Below are 24,634 nucleotides of genomic sequence, written 5' to 3'. Positions count from 1 at the left end.
ACTTTGAAAACCACACGTCGTAGACAACAACAACACGAATTGTTTTTTAATATAGTAACCAAGAATCAGTCGGCTATCAAAACAACCACTGGTTAAAGGATTGTATAAGTAAAAAAATATGAAATCGGAGCAAGATAGGAAAACCTTACAGTTCATTTAGTGCTACAGCTAAGGTTTATGGTATGGCCAGACATCGGGCGGGACGGGACGGTACGGTGACGGGCGTGAACAGTTGTAACGTACTAGTTAATACGTAAGACGTCATATGACGACATCACAGCGCCGTCGAGCGCCGCTGTCAAGCCTGCTTCGCTTGCCGTCGCACAACATCCTCTCTCTGATCAAAGATTTAGTTTGTGAAATGCACTTATCTTAAGGCTAAGTTTATGGATCCGGAGAATTTACATATTTTTCAAGCAATATAATTTATATCATTGCGATATTGTAAAGTGTTTCTTTATTTTATTGAATTAATTTCGACCCGAATTAACAATTGCCAGTTCACCAAAATTAATATTTTGACATGTCACTGTTCAGTTCAATTGTGACAATTGTTGGATAGAAAAATAATTGTAAACATCCAATTCATTCTCATGAAAAATCGGTCCCTTATGTTACATAACGATCCTTTAGACGAGACCTTGGTACCGTTTGTAAATATTGATGACTAACATTTCTAATAATAAAGCCGACAATAATTTAAAATGAACGAAATAAAACAATAAAATGAACGGCCAGTAAAATGCCGCCTACATTCATTAGAGAAACGTACCTTGTAATGATTACTTAAAAATATCCAGTATTGTTTGTACGGCCTTAAAAAATAATATTTTATAAGTGAGAATAATAATGAAAACATAGACATTAGGCAGTGATTACTGCCGATAGAAGTGAAAGCTATAACTATGAAATAACAGGAGTTTTTTTTATTTATTGTACAAAGTCTTTGTAGTATTACAAATATATATTCCATGTAATGTCATATATATATTTATTTTGGGGGGATAGTTGTTAAGTATAGCAAAGTAAACCTCGGGGTTCAATTTTTTTCATTGGTTTAGCCGTGGAAACATAACAGTCTGTAAGTCTGTTAACAGAATTAATTTACTTTGCAACACGTCATACTCATAGCTACGTACTGTTAACATTAGCATGTCGGTGACACGAACCCATAAGATTATCCCCTAGAAAATCACTAAACGTGCCTAAAGTGGATCTTCAATAACGTTTAAGCGGGTAAAACGCTTACACGCCTTGAGAACGAACGGAAATTTGATCATCCGGTTTTAATGTTGTATATAAACGAAGAAAATTAACTACTGGATAAGTTAATATATAAAACAGGATTATATCTTAATTTATTACAATATGATAGGAACATGAAATTCACGCTTGTCGCATAAAAAGTATAAAAAAGCGGGTGAAGCCTCGAACCGCAGCTACCTATGAAATAATGTTATATACTAAATCATTCACCGAAATGCACTGCATATATATAAACTGGTTTAGTATAGATTTATTAATGTATATGTTTTATTCGCTAATAAAATACGTGAAACTGCTGAAATGACGCAATAGCTTGTATTTTATGTACTGAAAGTTCACACCGAGCTATAAAAAACATTGTGTTCCAAACAGTGGTCAAAGGACGTTTTAGAATAGTTTACTCTTGACGAATACATAGTTTTCGTTACATAGAGTACATAATCCTGTTATACAAATATTTCGTAGTTATCTAAATGGTCATAGATTATTATAATAAGTATATTTTTTTATTGATAAAAAAAGTAACTTCAAAAGTGACCTGCTTGAATCCTAACTAATATTATAAAGACGAAAGTGAGTTTGTTTGTTACGCTTACTCAACGGATCACCATGAAATGCATACGTCGTCAGGAGTACAGATAATGAAATAGGATACGTAATACCACCCTTCCCTCCTAAGATGTAGGCGAAGTCGAGCGCGGAAACTAGTATAATATATTTTAATTTAAATATTTTAATGATTGTTATACGAAGTTGTTTTATTATTTTGAATATAAAGTCAATTATGGTTCAGATCTCGACAAAGATCATTAGTCATACTATATTTGTAAATGATTTTGTGTATTTTCTGGCATTATTTATTTACCCAGGGCTGAAGCTTTTGTAAGGTACACCGTAACAGCCTGTGAATGTCCCACTGCTGGGCTAAAGGCCTCCGCACCTCTTTTTGAGGAGAAGGTTTGGAGCTTATTCCACCACGCTGCTCCAATGCGGGTTGGTGGAATACACATGTGGCAGAATTTCAGTGAAATTAGACACATGCAGGTTTCCTCACGATGTTTTCCTTCACCGTCAAGCACGAGATGAATTATAATCACAAATTAAGCACATGAAAATTCAGTGGTGCTTGCCCGGGTTTGAACCCACGATCATCGGTTAACAATTTGATTTAACTTCAATCCAAGTTTCATTAATTACATTGTGTGTAAACAAAATAAATGTAATTCATATTAACGAAATATGTCATATAATATATGTTGCAGAATTTACTTATTGATAGGACATTGTACAAGCCCATTTGGGTAGTTATCATTCATTTATCACTCATTCTACCGCAAAAAATATTTTTGTAAATGAGCCAGTGTAATTACAGGCACATACATAACTTCATAGTTCCAAGATCGGTGGCAATGTCTATTGGTGGTGGCGACCACATACGATCAGCTGGTCCATTTGCCAGACCTTGTCTTGTCTGCCTCGTTGGTTTAGTGGGTAGATATAAGGCCGCAGCCCCAGATCCTGGGTTCATTTCTCAGGCCAGTAAAAATTAATTGGGTTTTTCTGTCAGAAAATTCTCAGTAGCAGTCCGGAGTCTGGAAGTTAGAAGCGTGTACACTCCCGTGCCTCGGAAAGCACGTGAAGCCGTTGGTCTGGTGGACATTATTGCCAGACCACCTATCCATTATAATTAAATAAAAAAAATATTAATTACTAATCGCCTGTAACATTAATTCAATTAAAATTATTAATAAATAATTATATCATGAAATATGTAGTTGAGCTAAGTTATAAAGATTTAATTAAGTTGATAAATGGCATTTTGTTAAGTCGTGCATTGTAACATATGTGTACGAGATTGGAACGACGCAATGAATAATTATTGTACCATTATCATTAGTTTAATGACGTGAAAATTTAATTAAAGAGCTATTATTATATTAGCGAAATAGTATATACAGTGTAAATATATTTTGATTTTAAAATGATACCAATTTTAATCTTTAATAACATACAGATGCAGGTTTCCTCACGATGTTTTCCTTCACCGTCAAGCACGAGATGAATTATAATCACAAATTAAGCACATGAAAATTCAGTGGTGCTTGCCCGGGTTTGAACCCACGATCATCGGTTAACAATTTGATTTAACTTCAATCCAAGTTTCATTAATTACATTGTGTGTAATTAAACTCGCTAAACAACGCTTTTAAGTAAGAACTTAAAAGCGTTGTTTAGCGAATGATTATTTAAGCAATGCTGTGTCTTCTTTCTTCGAATGTCAGATCAATAAAGACAGAAAGAGAGAAATCAGGGCTTACATAAAGAGACGCTAAGCAACGTTTATAAGTAAGACCGATGATATTTAGCTTACAATTTTATTTTATATGTGTGTGTGTTTCCATATTAATTTGTTGGATGTGTGACTGTGTGTGTTTATCGTTGCTGATGAATAAATGAACTACTGTACATATGTTTTTCGTGACGCATGTCTACATCGGAAGCCTGTGTAAAATTAATGCAAATAAAAATCTTCAAAAACCACGATCAATCTTAATAACAATATTTTAATAATGAAGACTGCTATAACCTGTTCATATGATATAAATCATTCATCATCTTCCAAAATGAGACAATATTATCTTTTTTTTATATTAAGTAATAACACATTTAGGATTTACCGTATTAAGAAGGTACATTGTCATAACTTCTTATTTTAATAGCATCATCCCTAAAAAGTCATATATTTGTGCACAGTACAATATTAAAAAAATCTTTTCTATTTTGTCGTTTTAAAGTTGAACTTATTTTCTCTCTAAATTGTAGAACAATATTATTATGAAAAGAAAAATATTGTTTCAAAAATAGAAATAGTAAGGAAGGTTATTCTATAACTAAAGTTCACGCACGCCATGTTGAATTTATTCATTCATTCATTGGTCGTATATTGTGTTTGTTTGTTTGTTTTTAATAATTACAATTCTATGTAAACACATTTTTATGTTATATGTAGGCAGACGGACAATTGGGCCACCTGATGTTATGTGATCATCACCGCCCATATACATTGGCGATGTAAGAAATATTAACCATTCCTTACTACATCATATTCAATTTGTTCTGGTAGGAAGGGTGAGTGTGCCAGTATCACAGGCAAAGGAGACATACCATATTTGTTCCCAAAGTTGGTGGAGCAATGGCTATCTAAGGAATGGTTAATATTTTTCACAGCAACAACATCTATGAGCAGCGGTGACCGCTTACCGGTGGCCTGTTTATTAGCTTGCTAACCTATTTACAATAAAAAAAACACTGCACTAAAAAGAGAAGTGAGAAGAGAAGTGAAGTGAAGTAACAAGAGAGTGCTACAAAGATGCACTCTCTAGTTTTTTATACTCTTATAACCTGATATGACGGCAATCCGTCACTAGCTACTATTCACTACTACTCCAACCACAAGAGGAGAAAAGACAAATAAACAACTTTGACATTGAATTGACGTTATACGATTGGTTGAGATCTGGAATAATCTATGATATTCATTATGGATTCGCGAAAAAATTGCGTCTTGGATGTCGGCTTGTTAGTTAAAACTTGTTATCGAAATACGGCGTAGCCGCGATAGGAAACTAATAAATATATAAAATAAATTAAAAAATTATATTGTCAATAAAAATGTTTATTAATACATTAATACCGAAACATTAAATAAAAAATCTTGAACTTAATTCCTAAAATAAAACAACCAAATGTAACATGATAATTAAAAACTTCAACTTAAATATTCACTAATCGTTGATACATATTCATGGTTTCTGAACGAAAATTTGATGACAAGTCGCCCAAATTTGTTTTCGAGAAGAATTTATTGTAGTACTGGGCGTGATATATGAAGTTTAAGCCTGTTTTCAGATTACGAGCGTAATTTATAATTAAATATATTATATAACGCCTTACTTATAAAAGTTGCTCAGTTAAACAATGATTTCTCTTTTTCCGTCATATTTGATTTGCCATTTGAAAGAAAAGGACCCAACGTTGTTTAACTAATCATTTTTAAAACTACATTTATTGTTAAATGATATAATACTATCTTGAATGTAGCTGAAATTATTATGATTACTACATTTTATATCGACTTTAGAAGCTTTTTCGGAATTGGGAGTTATTATTTGTATATAATTAGGCTTATTAATATAATTGCTAAATAAGTTTGGTATTTAATATCCATAGCAAGGCTTAGCAATTAATATACTGGAACGTAACACGTACACATATATTAAAAATATGTATATTTTTTAAAGTATGTTCATATTTCGAACGAGAAATGCGTTACATGATCTTTATAAAAAAAGCAATAAAATGGCGGCATAGATGAAGATGATGAGATTTTTGTGGCATTTTCATATGTAATGAATGAATGTACGGATTCTTGTGAAATAAATTGCAGAATAAAATCTTACATTTTTATTAGTGTATTTAACTTTTTATTTATTGCACGTAAATATTGTAAAATAAAAATTGTAACCAAACCAAGGATTTTTTTAGACTTTACTTTCGTACCTATCTTAAATCTCATATATATTTTATAACATATAAGAGTATGGAAAATATTTTTTTAACATTTTTTTTAAATGAAATAGCAACGAAATGCCTAAAAAGGTTACTCAAGTTTGTATAATAGCTTATAATAACTATTATGTCAAAGTCAGGCGTGCGACCGAGAAATTAAATTTTACGGCCTTTTCACACTAGCTTTTTGATAGCGTTTAATTTAGAAAGCTATAAATCACTTAATAGAACGACACATGGCGCGCAAGCGATTCACAATAACTTTCAAGTAATTTGGCGATTAGATCGTTGTATTCTAAACAGTCCATTATATGGAAATTGTTAACAAAATTAAAAAGACATTCAAAAACCTGATAAATATATCAAAAGTATGGTTCTTCTTATTTTTGTATTACGTTATGCAATGTACTTAAGATTCTACAGTAATTATAATAATTTATAATAGAAATTAACGATCTACTTTAATTTTTTAAAAGAAAATCATTTATTTCGTATTGGTTAAAAAAATGTGAGTGCCAAGGTACTCATGAGAATTGATGTGTAAATAACAAATCTTACGCTGACGTCATCTGATGCTTGATATCTTACACTTACTCGTCTGACGCTCGAAGTCTCAATTAGCCCCTACCATATACTGAGCGCTAAGATGCTTACACATCAATAATCCCTTTTTGGTATTCACTTACCAAAGTACGACCAAAAGATAATGTCAATGTTGTTACGTGGTTTTTGTGGCTACAATGTGTCGAACACGCTCTCAAAGCGCTAGTATAAAACGGCCTTTATTCGGGTGTGTTGATATCACTCACAAAGGATTTTGTTTCGTAATTACATTTATTCTACTGGGCAACAATGATACCACGGCAACCAGTAACTGTATAAGTAATTATATTTACATTTTGTTATCCAGTACCAAAACAATAACATATTTAATCAACTTTACTTAAAAAAATATAGCAATACGAATAAAAAGGTTCATAAAAAGTTTTATTTAAATAACTTGTGTTGTAACACTAAACAAAAAATATTAAAAGGTATCATACAATAAGTGCACTACATATGATGCCTCGTTGGTCTAATGGCTAGCTATAAGGGCACAGATCCCGAAGTTCTATGTTCAAAACCGACCGACCGATGAAAAGTTATTGGGTTTATTTGTCGAAGATTTATCAACACAGAATCTGGATATCTAAAGTTCTGTCTTGTCATTGCCGGAATCAGTCAGGATAGATATTCATTATTAAAGAATATTATTAAATAATTTTATAAATAACTAGAAATTCATATAGGTATAAATAGTTCGATAGAAACGAAATTATTCATTCTTACTTTCAAATTCAAAGTGAGCCGATTGAAGGGCGGCAATATAAAGAGAAGAGTGATGAAATAATCATTAATTATATATATATTTAGCGTGTATCTGTGTTTTGTATCTAGACAAGTTTACGGGAGCAAGACAGACTTTTTTAAAAAGATATAATATATTTGAATTTTAAAATATTTTATTATATTTACTGTTTTTCAAGAAAGGTGATAAAACCCTCTTGAAAAACTACAGACCAATCTCCCTCCTGAGTCACGTGTATAAGCTGTTCTCAAGAGTCGTCACGAACCGTCTCGCCAGACGACTTGACGAGTTCCAGCCCCCAGAGCAAGCCGGCTTTCGATCAGGCTACAGCACCGTGGACCACATCCATACTGTTCGGCAGATTGTGCAGAAGACCGAAGAGTACAATCAGCCGCTGTGTATGGCATTTGTGGACTACGAGAAAGCCTTCGACTCCATCGAAACCTGGGCAGTGCTCGACTCATTGCAGAGATGTCATATCGATTGGAGATATATCGAGGTACTGAGATGTCTGTACAACGCCGCTACAATGACTGTCCACATCCAGGACTGTAAGACGAAGGCGATCCAACTGCGCAGAGGGGTGAGACAGGGGGATGTAATATCCCCGAAACTGTTCACCAACGCGTTGGAAGACGTTTTCAAGACGCTGGATTGGACTAGGTATGGAGTCAATGTAAACGGCGAGTACATCTCACACCTTCGATTTGCCGACGATATCGTCATCATAGCAGAGTCGCTGGAACAACTCACCGAAATGCTGCGTAGCCTAGGTGAGTCTTCCCGGTGTGTCGGTCTCGGTATAAACTTGGACAAGACCAAGGTCATGTTCAATAGGCATGTCGTGCCGGGACCGATATACGTCGAGGGGAAACCTCTCGAAGTTGTTAGTGAATATACCTACCTAGGACAGATAATAAAAGTCGGTAGGAACAACTTCGAGAAGGAAGCCGATCGAAGAATTCGCTTGGGATGGGCAGCATTTGGCAACCTTCGTCAAGTCCTCAAGTCGTCTATACCGCAATGTTTGAAGACGAAAGTCTTCAACCAATGCGTCTTACCTGCCATGACATGGACACTAACTGCGGGACTAGTCCACAAATTCAAAGTCGCTCAGCGTGCTATGGAGCGAGCTATGCTCGGAGTGTCTTTGAAGGATAAGATCAGAAATGAGATTATCCGGAAAAGAACCGGAGGCACCGACATAGCTTGCAAAATTAGCAGGCTGAAGTGGCAGTGGGCTGGTCACGTATGTCGTAGGACCGATGGCCGTTGGAGCAGACGAGTCCTAGAGTGGAGACCGCGAATCGGCAAGCGCAGCGTAGGGCGCCCTCCAGCCAGGTGGACCGACGACCTTAAGAAGGTGGCGGGCACCAACTGGATGCGGAAGGCGGAGGACAGGGAGCTTTGGCGCACCTTGGGAGAGGCCTATGTTCAGGAGTGGACAACGATTGGCTGTTGATGATGACACGACTGAACAGAGGCTTATACTCTAGTCGAATGTTCTTTTCCTTTTAACAAATCGTTTCCCAGGACATACGATCCCAAATCATGGAATGACACAATGACTAACATTCCGCTGATTAAGCATTCACTTCTATAGTCTTCATGCTTTGGGCTTCTCTTATTCTTTATTTATTTTTGTATGTTTTTCAATAAATCTGCAATATTTTTTTGCACACAAAAAATAAATAAAACGGATAAATTATAAAAATGCCTTATCTTTTACAGTTATCTCTTCTAGTCGGTATCTATTGGAAGATAAAGATAGAAAATTGGACTGACTGACGTGTTCCTATGATGATAAATATTTTTAACAGAAATCAATTCTTCTTCCTATACAAAAGCTAATGCGCTGAGCGAGCTAGTGGCGCCCCGAAGATTTACATAATTCCCTGAATCCAAGATCACCAAATCCACCTCGAAGTTTGTTCATACAACTCCAATTTGAATATATCTCCTAACCTGATTTTCTCTTTTATATTCTTTTGTATTTCACAGTTTTCGCTTAAAAACATATATTTAAAGAGCCATTTTTACGCGATTCAGACAGATATATTAGTATACAAATCTAAATACTCATGATTGACATAATACACAAATATATATAGCTTAAAAAAACAAGAGACCTTAAGAAATTTTAACGTGCTTAGATAAGAAGTCTTAAGTTCCTTACATTTAAAATTATTTATATAGAAAAACAAAACACAAATGTATATATATATATATATATATATATATATATATTTGTTTTGTTTTTATATTGTATATATATATATATCTGTTGCTTTTTGTTGTTTGTTTTTGTTTGCTTACAATCACAACGTAAAGTATCATTCCTTATACTGTTATTTATTAATGTATTTATTTCTTTCTTCGTAGATTTTTACGTCGATGTAATTTTGGTCTTTTGATTTCATAATCTCCGGGTCTGCCTTTTAAGCTAGGCACGAACCAAGAACCATCAAAAATTTTAAAATCTCATCGTGAATGGTTTTTTTTAAACTAAGGCACCACAATCAAATTAATAATAATATTTAAATGTATATTGTGTAGTTAAAAAAAACCACACCAAGCTCGTATGAACCATGATAAAAGAATCATAACCGATGTTTCCGTGTTCGAGTCAGGGAAAACTGCTAAAATTTAGTGGAATTTTCATGTGTGATAACAGTTCGTCTCATCTCGTGCACGTCGGTGAAAGATCTTGAGTATTTTCGTCCGCCACATACATCTGCCATCCGCCACGTGTATCCACCAACCAGCATTGCAGCGTGGTGGAGCAAGCTCCAAAACCTTCCACTTAACAGAGAGGGTAGAGATTAACTCAAAAAAAAGCAACAAATTACAAACTTAGATAAAGGTTAGATACCTTTGTGAAAATTATTGAACCTCTATGTAAGTTCTTAACAAATAATAATCAGACTTATCTTGAAATAGAACCTACACTAAGCATTATTATTTCTGTACACTTAAATATTATAAATATATAGATTGGAAATTCATACTTTTGTATGTATAACCCTCGTTATATTAAACCATAGCTGATGAATTATAAAACTACTCATTAAAAATCTCTATTTTAAAATAGACTAAGGACCGAATTGACCTTGAAATTCTAGAAAGTAAATAGAATAAAGAAGCGGAGAGTGCATTCGTGGAAAAGAAAAAGTATTTCATATGCTTCAGTCGATGGTCTTTTAATTTCAGAACTGCTACAAAAAATTATACTAACGCCATTGACGTCGATTGATGCAAACACCGAATTGATTACTGTAGTGTTAACGAAAGTAAATTACACGCTTGATCGTATTATTATACTTGGGCTATAATTAATAACGATACTTGAGTGAAGATCTGCTAATAATGTTATCGAATACAACTTGCAATCTGTTGTTGTGGCGGGAAAACGTGAAATCATATGACGTGTCAATTCTTTTTATAGGATAGGTAGGCGGATGAGCATATGGGTCTATATGTCTGTCTATACATTGTAAGAAATGTAAACCATTGCTTACATTGCTAATGCGCCAATCTTGGTAATTAAGATGTTATATCTCTTGTGCCTGTAATTACACTGGCTCACTCACCCTTAAAACCGGAACAGATCAATACTAAGTACTGCTGTTTCGCGGTAGAATATCTGATGAGTGGGTGGTACCTACCCAGACGAGCTTGCAGCAAGCCCTACCACCAGTTCAATACATCTCTTATAATATTACATACCTACCTACCTACATAATATAGATTATTTATATACTCTTAGCTATTTTGTCATGGAAGCCACTGAAATTACATACGTACTATGTTAATAATCTATTCAGAACATTTGATCGGTATATTTATTATAAAATTCTGAGTATAGAATTTAACCTTAAGACTTACTTACTTTAGTGTTTTTGTTTCCGTAGTTAGTTTTATAATTATGTATTGTAACGCAAATAGCCGCTAATAATAGCTTTTTGTTTGTTCAGTATTCTCCGTCTTCACTTCATGTACTGGTAACAAGCTTTACAACTACAACGCTTTGAATAACTAAAGTGTGTCGATATAATATTAATTAAATTCTTAATATTTGTTTAACTTAAATTGTAATCCTCTTTGATTTTTAAATAACACACATTATATTAAAAATAATAACTTCTCCTCTCAAGTTAAGACTTGGGACATATTCCGCCACGTTGCTCGAATGCAGGTTTGCGGAAAAACTGTGCAGGAATTTTATTTGAAACATGCAAATTTGTTCATAATGTCTTCCATTATCGCTCAACTTGAAATAACTTATGAACACAAATGAAGCACATAATTACTGTACAAATGCTTTAAATCATTAAGAATATGACATAAGCAAATAAATATTAACTTTAATTTCAAAAATTACACTTATGTTCCAATTTGATTTCAAAACTGTACTAACCCTTCTTAAATCAATGAATCTATACGTATACGTATAATCCTTTTTTTAATTAGATGACGTAAAATAATCTTGTGCAATAATTAAAGCCACATATGAGGTTAGAAATGGCAACTTAAGAAATTGTTCTAACAAAATCTTTTTATCTTTGCAGGTCATTGTTGAGCAGAAGTATGTGCTACTTTAGCATAATAGTGATCATATTTGACTGTCGCTTCCTGTGAGCCGTTTGTAAAATCCATTCGAAATGAGGTTACGTGCTTTCAAGTGGCTCCTTCTGTTTCTTTCCTGCGGACTCGTCTCGGGTAAGTTATTTCATTTAATATTACCACTTAGCTTATAATATTTTAAATTTATGATGGCTAATGATAATATTTTGTAAATATACTGAATTGTCATTTACTTATTTGTATAATACATTATAATATTTTAATGAGACGTCAAATAAGTTATTTAACTAAAATTTAATAAATTAACCAACCATACTGACATCGTTCGTAAAATAAGTATTTTATTTCCTTTGTTAAAATAAATCCCAGAACCCGATCCAAGCGTAAACCATTTAATGATCCAATAAAACACGCAAAAAAAAGATCAAAATCGGTCCAGTCGTGTAGGAGGTAATTCAGTACACGTACGCGTACAGAAAAATTATATATAATATATTAAAAATAAGATATAAAAGATTATTATCTTATTAATTATTATTATTATTAAGAGCTGAGCACTTGAATATCTTGAAATATGAACCTTATTTCTTCTCCTTTTAATATAGAACCAAAAAATTTAAGAAAAAGAATTTAGATAACTTTAAGTATTAATATCTTTTAAATATAAAAAAAAGATTCTTAAATACTTTAAAAGATAAATAAATTTCCATTGACACCATAAATATAAATAATTGACAAAGTTCTCTTACAGTAATACCGAAGCAAAAAGTTTTCGAATCCAATTTAATACTAAAAGTATTATTTTTTGCATCAAATTATAAATTGTAATACTGTCTAAATTCGAACTTCTACCAACTCAGAATTAAAGTACCAATATTCGGTGATTAATGATTATTAATAATGATCATTTGTCAATCATAATTAAGTAATCAAGATAAAGATTACTTCTGACTGATTCTAGAAAGGGCGCTCGGGGTTCTACTTACCGTGCGTAGGTGGCGATTAGCTCGCCGACCATAACTCGTCGCCCGCACACTTACCATGCGTCTGTTGTCCAAAGTAGTCGGTCGAGTATTCGTAAACCTTTTTTCGAATACACGAAATTTTAAAGATTATTAATATAACAGTTATTATTTTCATAAAAAATTGTAATCTTGATTACTTTAATAAAAATTTACGATTACATGTAATCATGATTGAATAAATAAGAATATTAATCTGATTACAAGAGTAATTGATTAAGTCCAACTCTGTGCTAAACATGAAATATAAGTCTTTTTTAGGCTCGGCCTTCGAACTGAAACTCATCAATACAGAGTACTTTACTTAATACTTTATTGTACAACACAAAGAGAAGAAAAAAAAATACAAAACAGGGATTCAGCCTAAATAAAAGTAATATACAATTTTGGCGACTTTATCGCTACATAGCGATCTCTTCCAGGCAACCAACGGAGTAAGTGATAACTCAAAGGATATGAGGTAGGTGGTGCTCCAACAATAAATAAGATAAAATTATACAGATAATGATATTTAAAAATATACAAAATATTCTTTATTCATTTAGACTTCCGCAATTACTTTTAAATCATCATGTTACATTATTAAATGAAATGTAAAACCCGGCGGTAGTTTTACATTTCACTTAATCCAATCTTCGTTGGAATTAAATTAATGTTCAGCTGAAATTATTAAAGGTTTATAAAACGATATAAAACTAATTGATTAAAATATTTATTCAGATCAAAAACTAAATATATATTTGAATCGTCATGTTACGCAATTAAAATGATTGTAAAGCTTCCAATGGAATGTAGAAACTACTTAGAAGAATCCGGAAGAAACTCGTAAACGTAGTTACTTTTTTGAAACAATTATAAATTGACAATATAATAATAGAAGGTGGTGTCTTAAATACTACAAATACCACTAGTATTTAACGTTTTTACCAGAATATCTATAGTACGAAAAATGAGCATCGATTGAATATATTACTTGCATTAAATCACAAGAATTAAAATATATTCCTTGTATTTCTGATTAGCCTAACGGTTGATTGGTAGAAAATGCGTTCCGGCATTAAGTTTTTTTAAATAGTTACATCAAATCTATTTCGCTCCATGCATATTTTTAGTTCAATAGTTATAAAAAATGAACGAATAATGTTATCAACACAAACAAAAGTTTCAAAATTAGTTGAAGCAAAACGCATAGCTAGTTTAATTGTCTTGTTGAATAGAATGAATAATTATAAAACTGTTCTTGTAATATCATTCCTTTGACACAGTCGTCAGTTGGAAATTAAATAAACCCTTTGCTGTAAGGAAATGAGGATAAAAGCAGGTCGACTATGTTTTTATACCGCTTGGATTCCCTGACGAGTAATTGTTGCCGCTTGAGGGCCTGTTGCAGCCGCTGCTATTACTTGTTGGAGTAATTTTGTAGTTTTTTTTTAAGTTTTACATTCGAATTCGGAGCAAACAATTTTTAAAGTTCTAATAACCTCATAAATTCGTCGTGCTTATTATTCTGTATGCCTGTTTCAACATTATAAATTGTTTATTTTCTTTAAATAATTTGAAAATTAAAGTACAAAATAACTGAAATTATTAAGTTTTTATTTTAAATATATTAAAAATATTTACAAGTGATTAAAAAACGAAATCGTTCTCTATTTTGTCAGGGTTACGACGTAATGTTAAAAAGTGATGAAGCCGCTCACATGATATAACTTTACAAAATTTGTTTCACGTCTATGTTTCTTAATTGAAGTGTTTGTTAACAGGGATAGTTAGAATACGTTAATTAATACGTATCAGTGCAGCGTCTTCCAAGAACGTAATATACCCGTACAGTCATTTATACTGCTTACCGTCTTACCATCTACATGTTATCTCATCACCTAGGAGCCAAGACTTAGTCTACCTGGATTAAAATTAACATCATTATTTTCTTAATAGCATTATCGTATTATTATGTAAATATGTTTTATTTATAGAAATTAATTAAAATGTAGTCAATCGTCCTAAATTCTTACAATATAATGAACAAATTTCACTTAAATTGTAACTTAACAGACTAGTTTAGTGACGTTGTTAAAAACTATCGACGCTGTCCACCTGGTTAATCACTTTTTGGCATCTGCCTTAAAAGATAATTGTTCAAGATTACGTTAAAATTACTTTTAAAATAAGCACCTTTAGTACACACAATATACATATAAAATTAAATAAAATAAAGCGTTGAATTTATATTGTTTTGTATTTAATAATAATAAACACACAGTAAGAAATCGCATCATTTTTTATTCAACTACAATAATCTATAAACGATTCTGTATACCAACAAGTTCCGTCTATCAATAAGAGTGAATAAGCAATTGGTTATTCTCAGGCCTGGGTGTTTCTTTTCCGAACCGATGTTAGTTTCTAGTTTGATTATCAATAAGTAAGTGTAACTCTTCAGTATTGAATAGTCTTTTTGATTTTGATTTTTTGATAAAGTATAGTTAAATTATCATTGGTAGCAACAACCTTTGGACCCACGACCTTGGGATCTGTGGCCTTAGCCCTAACAACAAGATGAACGAGGCGGTCTCAATAATAATAAAATCATATTAATATTAGTATTTGTTATTTTTGAATTATTTTCTATTTTATTCATTGAAATTAACAAAAACGTTGATTAATAATATCACATATGCAATCAGTTAAATTACAATTTAACTAATATTAGTCAGCGACATGTTTGAAAATTAATCGTTTGAGTGTCAAAATTCCGTAATTGTAAAATTTAGAGGGAAATTTACTGGGGAAACTTTAACTCGGTGGGTCTAGCCTGGTTTTGAAATCGGAATCGTTGACTAAGATGTCAGCGTGATTTAGTCAACATTTGAAATGTTGTCCTTTCTTCAACAATTTAACTATACAATGCATCTGATCAAACTCATTTGTTGCCCATATAATAACACACAGCATAAAATAGAACACAATTTCTTTGAAAATATGTATTTTTTTATACAATGTAAAAATAATAATTGAACGCCATCATTACTCTAAGAGATTGTCACGCGTGTCGAGTTCGGGGACATACAAAACAAACACAAAGATAAATACAATATGTACGGTTGTATCAATAATCCCAAGAATACAGAACTGATGTGAATATTCAATTATTTTGCGTCATGTAGTTACTCTGTAAATATAAGACACGAAGCTGGTTTAGTTACAATAATGAAGGCTGTAAACAGTTGCTTGAATAATTTATATTTACTCTTTGATCCCCTGCGTGTCGGAGAAAGCACGTATGTTTCTCTGCTTCGATTATCTGTTGGAAATATTCAAGGATTACCATTAATCAGTATCCTACGATTCGGAAAATTATACTTTCTTTATAAACTTATAATTTTTGTAATCGACGCTACTATAAAATCATTTATAAAAGTAGATATCAATTAAAAAACCTATACAGTATTGAATGCAGTCAAGTTTATAAAAGTAATAGCACTTACTTTTTAAAATAATTGTCTGAGCCCGCTGAGGAAATAGACCCCTCCATTTTCTGATTCATCACAATCGATTAAGACCAACTATTATTTAAAACTGTAAATAAAAGGAGCAACCTTAGTAAGAAAATAGGCCTTTTTTGACACTCATAATTAGGTAAAAGATTTGACAAAAACAATTAAAACAAAATCTTGTATATTTCGCTATAAATGCAATTTTTAATATTTTTTTTATAAAATAGGACGGGCAGATGGGCCACTCGAAGGTAAATGGGCACCATCGCCCATAGACATTGGCCCTGTAAGATATATTTACCATTTCTTACAGCGTCAATCCACCAAACTTGAGAACTAAGACGCAACATCCCTTGTGAATATCTGATGAGGGGGTTCTACTTACTCAGGTCTTGTACAAAGTAAAAAGTGAGTAATACGTTTTGACTAGTGATCGATTCAAGACTAAAGGGAGTAATGTAGACATTAGACATATGTATGTCTTATCGCATCGTAGATCTTTAAAGCATTCGATTGTGTGACACACGAGAGGCATTACATTAAACATTTAAATGTTAAAATGTTGTTTGTTAATTCCATAGATTAATACTTAAATTAAGAAATTTACCTTATATACCACAATATTTTATGACTTTTTATATTTTATATTTTACTTTTCCATTTTTCGGTCTTTAGGATTCACATTGAAGATGTATCTTTATAAGATAACGATATTTCTGTTACAAAACCACAAACTTTTAAACTAACGTTAAACAACAGAAATCTCGCTATAAATAAAGTAAAAGTAATCTCTAAAAATATTTTTAGAGATTACTTTAAATTCATAGCTCCAGGGGGATTCTCAAATGTCATTTGTCATCCTTTACAGGTAGACTCGACTAAAAATGTAAAAGTGTGGAGGTAGTTTTAAAATTCATGCAGGCATATAATTGAATTGTATAATATATGATTAATAATTTAATTTATAAAACATTTAATATAATTGGCAAACCAACTAAAACAGGTCATTCACGTCAGTGAAGCTTTTTAAAGGCACATTTAGGTACAAATTTATAATACTAATAATTTGTATTCGGGATCGAAGGTAAGTCAGTATAATCCCAAACACAAAACATATAACATATTTGGTACCTTTTGGAGAGTTGAAGACAATGGCTGATATATTAGGAATCAAGGAACGCCTCCTGCTTAACTGAAAAAAGACATGACCTGGCTCTATATAGATACTATGTACAAAATATTGAGATATATTTGTCAAATTATAGTTATATTAGATTTTATTTTACAAAATAAATAATAATACGAACATCAAAAGCCTTATGTCAGAAATTCACTAGAATATAATCTTAGCTTGCAAGTTGCAACGCGTTCTAAGCTAACAAGAGAGCTTGTACCAATTTAAGCTCACGTAATCTAGAAAGATTAGAAGTTCCAGCCATTAAATTATTGTCAGCTTTACGAGTCTCCTAACGTCATTATTTACATACAATTTAATGTTTTGGTATTCTTTGAACATGTTGCTCGTTATTGTGCTTAGTAGTACTAAGCAATACGAATTTCATAGAGTTATGAACTAATAATTCTACATTTGTGACTTAGTAGAGGACGCTTTAGCCACCGCATGGGGACATGTACTAGTTATTGCTTTTCATTTTAATAAATGTTTTAAATAGGAAATGATTAAAATATCTGTAGAATTTTATCAAAGAGACGAATACTCAGGAAGTATCTCAATACATCCTTCAAATTATTTTAAATAAACTGATTTAAAAAAGCAATTGCTTTCCTCAGACGTTAAATTACGCTTTTGCTCAGTATATTAAATATTAGTAGACAAAACATTAAAGTTAATTAAAAATCGAATTTATTTATAATCTGTAGAACTATTATAAATGAAGTAATTAAATATTGTTATAAATAAAAACTTTCATCGATTAAGCGGTTATTAAACGTGAACTTTTCTCATAGACAAAGTAACGAGACAGTTTTGATTAATGTACCAAGAACTTTGTTGGAGACCAGAATCTACTTAACAAAACAATAAAAAAACGCCTTTCACCATTTCCTCACATACTAAATCTTTACGTTTTCTCCCGAGACGTGTTTTTAACAAGGCTTTTTATATTATGAATAATATCATACAAAAAATACTTTTATCTAACTAGCTTGTCACACAAATTCGCACACGCACACATATACAGTGTATGTTTATATATATATAACACAGAATAGCCGACAAAATATTTCGAAGACTATATTTACCGTATAATTGAAAATCCGTGATATTATTTTGTTTTTGTTAAATAAAAAAAAACAAGTTCCTTTATGATCAAAAATTACATTTTTAAATTGATCTAGTTATATTATGTATGTATATAGTATTAACATTAATTTTATATGATAATATAAAGGCCTTATTTAACTGCAGCAGATATACTAACATAATAAACAGTCATTTATCATTCCCAAAGTGAAAGGGTTCGCTCGACCCTTCCGATAAAGAAGAAAGAAAGTTTACGAAACTTGATGGAGGGCAAATTTAATACTGATACACAAATGACCGAAACATCATCATCAAAGATTACATCGACATAAACATTTGAAAATTTTATCATTATATAGAATGGGTAAGATTTGTGGAAATACCCTTACATTATCTTACAATATTAATAAATCATAAATATGCTTAAAGTTAATCGGGTTTTTACCCTAAACTGAGGAAATTTAATTAATTTTCATGACAAAACGAAATCATTGATACTGACACAATCTTATTTAAATGGAATTATGTTTAGCTTTTGTACTTTTAGAAAACTCACCTCTAACTTATATTATCATTATCAAAAGATGTTGGTGATGAAATTATTTGGAGCTAACAATATTTACCGACCATAATCTGTATATTCTTAATCGTTTTAAGATTAAAAAAGTTCATGTATTCAACAAGATCAAATTTAACCGGGCGTTAAATATACATCGAAGAATTTGATTATCAAGTTTTTTATGGCTCTTTGTCAAATATACTAAAAAAACTGCCTTTAAAAAAATCTGTTACGTTACAGTATATTTATTATTACCATATAGCTAGGTGGTCGGCACGGTGTAAAAGGTCACCAGCACCCATGGACATAGATTCCGTTAGAAATATTCACCATTCCTTACATAACAATTGCAGCGTCACCAACATCAGGAACTAAGACGGTATGTCACTTGTGCCTTGTTGTGAAATACTAAGTATTTCTGTTTGGCAGTACAGTGTGATGAGTGTTTGTGGTATCTGGATGTACACTATAATATATATTTTTTGTACGTAATTCTATATATATATATAGCATTACGTACGGCACAGGTTGCACGGCAATCTAGCTAGGAGATCAGCAGCTCACCCAAGAATTTGTATTGTATGCACTACGCTTATCACGAAATTGAAAAATATTATGTACTTAAAAAAACCATATTATCAAATAAAATTATTATTATATTATATATTAATTATTCGCAAATTCAGTACAATAACAACTGTGAAATGACGATTCAAAAATATTTCAAAGCTTCTTGAATAAAGCAAATATTGATTTGTATTTTACATATGTATATTATTCTACTTTATCCTCAATATAGAAAATATAAAGCGATTGATGGAAAAAAAAGTTGGAGTCAATGTTTATTTAGGGCAGTGATTATATTATTAATTTGTATAGGAGTTCCTCAGACATATTTGCTTAGAACATATATTATCTGTTTAGAAATCTAGCTTATGAGTTAATTAATATGTATCTAGATTACTATCAATTAATATTATTTATCTCAAACCGGAACACAACAATACCAAGTATTGCTGTTTTGCGGTAGAATATCTGATGAGTGGGTGGTACCTACCCAGACGAGCTTGCACAAAGCTCTACCACCAGTAAATCGCATATAAATCGAAAAATATTTGTATGTTCTTCGATTTATATGCGATTGCTTTTTGTATATATTAATATATTACCTTGCTAAATAGTCCCCTGATATTATAGTATTCATAGTTGCAAAGTATCGCAATTATTACTAGTAGTTTTTTTTTACAAATTTAATAGCAGTAAGAAAACTTTACTGATTTATAAAACATGATGAAAATATAATATATTTATAACGAATATAGAATTCAAGTAAGAAAAAAAATAAAAGCCATTAATTCCACTATAAAAGTTAAAATACTTTCAGACGGTGCTAAAGAGCTAAGTTTCGAAAGATTTTCCTGTTTCAGTCGACGCCAGGTTTTCCAAATGGGCAGTAGGAAATAAATTGGGCGTAATTTTATTAGCCATCACACCCTGAGCAAACATTTCTAGATGCACGTCTGGTGCTATCAAAGATAATATCAGGATTATATTACTGTGACCAGGTGAAGGTCTTCAAAGACTTTCTTTGCCTTGACGACCTCAAATTTACGTTCGTTATCGTGATTGATAGATCGTATTATCTGAGAACAATACATTTTGGTCCATATCGTGTTCTGAGCAATTATGGTGGATAATGGTGGAACGCGTAGATCTTAGAAAAAATTGTGGTTTAAATCGAACCACCATTTATTCTAATTATATGCTCGGTATAATTTTATGAAGGTGAAGAAAAACGTCCTTAGAAAAGCTGAATAAAGCGTAGTGAAATAAGTTTCAAACCTTCTTTTAGGTAAATTGGAGGGGAGGCATGTGCCCTGTGGGTCATTTTGTGCTGGTTGTTATGGCATTTTGTAAAATTATAATTAATTATGAACAGTATACACAAGACAAAAATACAATATCTCATAGAAAATTACGCAAGTAAAATTGGATCGTTCCAATCAGATCAGAGTTATTTGTCGTAAATTCTAAATTGTGTACTTAGCTATTTCTTCCGACACTTTTTTAGCTCAAGTTACTGATTTACATTTTTAAATTGGCAATAATGTTGTTAAACTTGGTTGGTAAGGTTGGTGATAAATCAAAATTGTCATGAGTACAGTCAGTTATGTATATATTATTAAGTACAGTCAGTTTGTGTGCTATTATTGACTGTAAAAACAATAGTATATGTCATTATTTGACCAAATCAGCGGCTAGGTCATTGTAAGTTCCATCGCAAAACAGTAAGTAATATTTTTCTTAATAAATTTACCAAGTTCCCAGTAACCCCAAAGAGTTTATTTTTATGCCGTTTCTAAATATTTACTAAGCTTTATCAATTTTCAATAAATAGACTTCAGTTTCATTCAATCAAGTGCTACCTACGACAAAAGGCAAGAAACTACCTACGCGAATTTATTATTAAAATAGGTAAAACTTATTATTGTACAACTAGTTATTGTATTCTTTTAAAGTACTAAGAAACTAAAAATAATTTGATTGAAATTCAATAAATAAAATGTTTTGCAGTAGATTATAATTATAACCCATTATTTCTTATTTTCTTCATGATTATATATTTTATTTTATTAGAACCGCCAACGTATTTATGTCCAATGATATTATGTTTATGTGCTAAATACACACACTAATCCTACTTAAAGCAAGTAAATCGTATGATTATAAAATATAACTAAAATACTTAAATTCAAATTAAAAAAGAATAGTAATCTTTGAAATAGAAGGAAAAAATAAAAATTTACAAAATTACAATTAAAAAAACATAAAAAAATTTACTTATATACATACTTTCCGACTGACATCTTCACCTGAAAAGTCGAGCATTTTTTAACTGATTTATTTTTAAATATTAAATAAGCAATATATCATATAGGTCTCTGCATCTTTGACAGATGATTTAAGCGGCATCGCGAAGGCACTTGCGATCATGACTGAAAAGACCAATGCGAGAGAGGATCCTTCACACTTCCGACAAGTGTATGCGCCCCCAGATGGGCGGGGGTTTGAAGCCCGCTCATGACGCCTAGTGGAGTGGAGTGGAGCATAGGCCGCCCAACAGACCTTTTTGCATCCACAACCTCTCCCAGTAGTATTTTCCTTGGAAGACGAGTCTGCTCCATTCGATGCACGTGTCCCAGCCACCGTAACCGTTTTTTTTTTTGAGAATGGCCCTGATGCTAGGCAGCTGTGCCTCGCCTAGAACAGACTCGTTTGTCACGCGATCCTGCCATGTGATGCCCAGAATGTTCCTAAGACAGCGCAAGTGAAATGTGTTTAGTCGGCGTTCTTGTTTTGCGTACGTTGTCCACGTTTCTGCTCCATACAAGAGTGTGCTTAGGACACATGATTGGTAAACAAGCATTTTCGTTTTTACCGTAAGTTGTCTGTTATCCCAAGCCCTTGTACAGAGCCTCCCGAACGTAGGGGCTGCTTTGCCGATGCGGAAGTCGATCTCTGCATCAAGCGAGAGATTACTCGACAAATGCGACCCAAGGTTAAACTTAAGTTAAGCAAGATGACTGGTTGCTCTAAACATCCTTGCGCTAAAATAACGGTCTTCTAGCAGTTTATGGACATTGAAAAGAGGTCGCACGCTCTGGCAAATTTGTCATTGTCAAGGTGGGAGCCAGTGCACAACCTTGACGAACACCACGGCGTACTTCGAATGGCGTGGATATATTGCCATTGTGCAGGACGGTGACTTCCATATCTTCGTGGAACGATTATACTATCCTTAGGAGTTTTGGGGGCATCCAATTCTGACAAGAACCGAGTACAACCCCTCTCTGCTCACGGAGTCAAAAGCCTTGTTTAGGTCTACGAATGCAATGACTAGGGGGGTATGTTGCTGCCGACACTTTTCTTGTAGCTGTCTGAGTGAAAATATCATGTCGACAGTTGACCGTTGGGACCTAAAACCACATTGTGCCTCAGGGTATACGCGGTCAGCGAGCCTTTGTAGTTTGCCTAAAATGGCAGGCCAAGCTGATGTGCCCTGACCGAAGCGGGCATTAAAGTCACCCAAAATGTGCAGTCTGTCAGTTGGATTCACCCTGCGCACTGTCTCATCAAGCTGGCCGTAGAATTGATCCTTGGTCTCGGGTTTTGAACTAAGCGTCGGTGCGTAAGCGGAAATTAGCGTGACAAAGCCGCTTTTTGTATTTAGACGCAAGACCATAATCCGCTCGGAAACGCCTACAGGTCTCTATGGCGTTGATGAGATGGTTTCGAACCGCCAAACCTACACCATGCTCTCGTGTTTCCAAGGAACTTTTGCCCTTCCAGTAAAAAGTGTAGTTAGCTTCACGCAAAGACCCTTCGTCTTCAGTTCTGGTCTCTTGTACGGCTACAATATCGATATTGAGCCTTTTAAGCTCCACGTCGATACTGTAAGTTATGCGCAGTTCTTGGGCGCAATCGGAGCTTCCGTAGGTCTTCGGGAAGCCTGTCCTCATCGTTCGGACATTCCATTTCGCAAAGCGCATGTAAGCAGCGTTGGTGTGGGTTTTGAGATTTTTGTTTCTTTGAGCAGGTGGTTAATGTCACAGCGTCAACGTCTAGCTGTAAGGCTTGTGTTCCGTTCACCCAGGCGGAACAAGTTAACGCTGAGGCGGATCAGTACCTTATTGATCGGGGGCTGCCCGACTTAAAGCAGGCGGTAGCTGATCAATGGATCTACGATGGATCCTCCTACTTTCAAGAGTGGCCCCTGGCGTCCGCACTTACGCCTATTCGTGCTGACTTATAACCGGTGACTGCCACTCTCCATGTTGTTTTCCACCTGCAAGACAGGTGAGCGAAGTGTCCTCTCCGTGGATGCTGCTACGCCGGGCCAGGCGACTTTATGGCAACACGGGCTTGCCCAGTACCCATGCCACCCTCTCCTCCTTCCCAGCAGGATCCGCAGGAATGACGAGTCAATATGTGTGGTGCTGGTTTGGCTGCAAGTAACTGGCTTACGCCTAAACGGAGGCACCGCTCCGGGTTTAATATTAGTTTTCCTTCTTTTTTAGAGACTCGGTGTTGACGTCTCTGCCGTTAGGACGTGGGACGTGGGAGCAAGTTATTTATAAAAAAAAATATATGTTTTTTTTATAAATAACTATAATCTGTGGTTTGATAGTTAAATTTTTAAATTAATAACGATGAACACACGGTATCTAATAAGCTTTAAAACGCTGTAATATATTTTCAAACATCAAAAACGTTTTGAATCAATGTCATGAGTTTCACTCAAACATATTAACGGTTATCAATATGCGTAATGCGAATTGCGATAAGTCGATGTCAGCAAAAGATAAAGAAAGAGTTCGAACATATTGAATTGTTGCTGTTGTAGCTATAATTTAGAAATAAATTAACAGTTGTATTTGAAGCCAACTATATTGTTTCTTTTGCAAATATGTCGTGTCGCCCGTGGATAGTAAAAAAAATAATAAGGATGCCTATTACTGAAACGGG

The 24,634-nt window shown here is 33.1% G+C and overlaps 1 protein-coding gene across 1 annotated transcript in view; it reads left to right on the top strand.

Annotated features, from left to right (window-relative positions):
• Positions 1-11,778: 11,778 nt before the first annotated feature.
• The window catches only part of LOC126771157 (uncharacterized), an 83,176-nt gene continuing 70,320 nt past the window's right edge, over positions 11,779-24,634 (top strand). The window contains exon 1 of the mRNA XM_050490913.1: positions 11,779-11,902. Within this exon, the coding sequence (XP_050346870.1) occupies positions 11,845-11,902 (58 nt within the window). The 5' untranslated portion in view covers positions 11,779-11,844. The remainder of the gene's footprint in view (positions 11,903-24,634) is intronic.

This window comes from Nymphalis io, chromosome 10, assembly GCF_905147045.1.
Source record: "Nymphalis io chromosome 10, ilAglIoxx1.1, whole genome shotgun sequence".
Lineage (NCBI taxonomy): Eukaryota > Metazoa > Arthropoda > Insecta > Lepidoptera > Nymphalidae > Nymphalis > Nymphalis io.
This window is presented reverse-complemented; position numbering and strand designations above follow the sequence as displayed.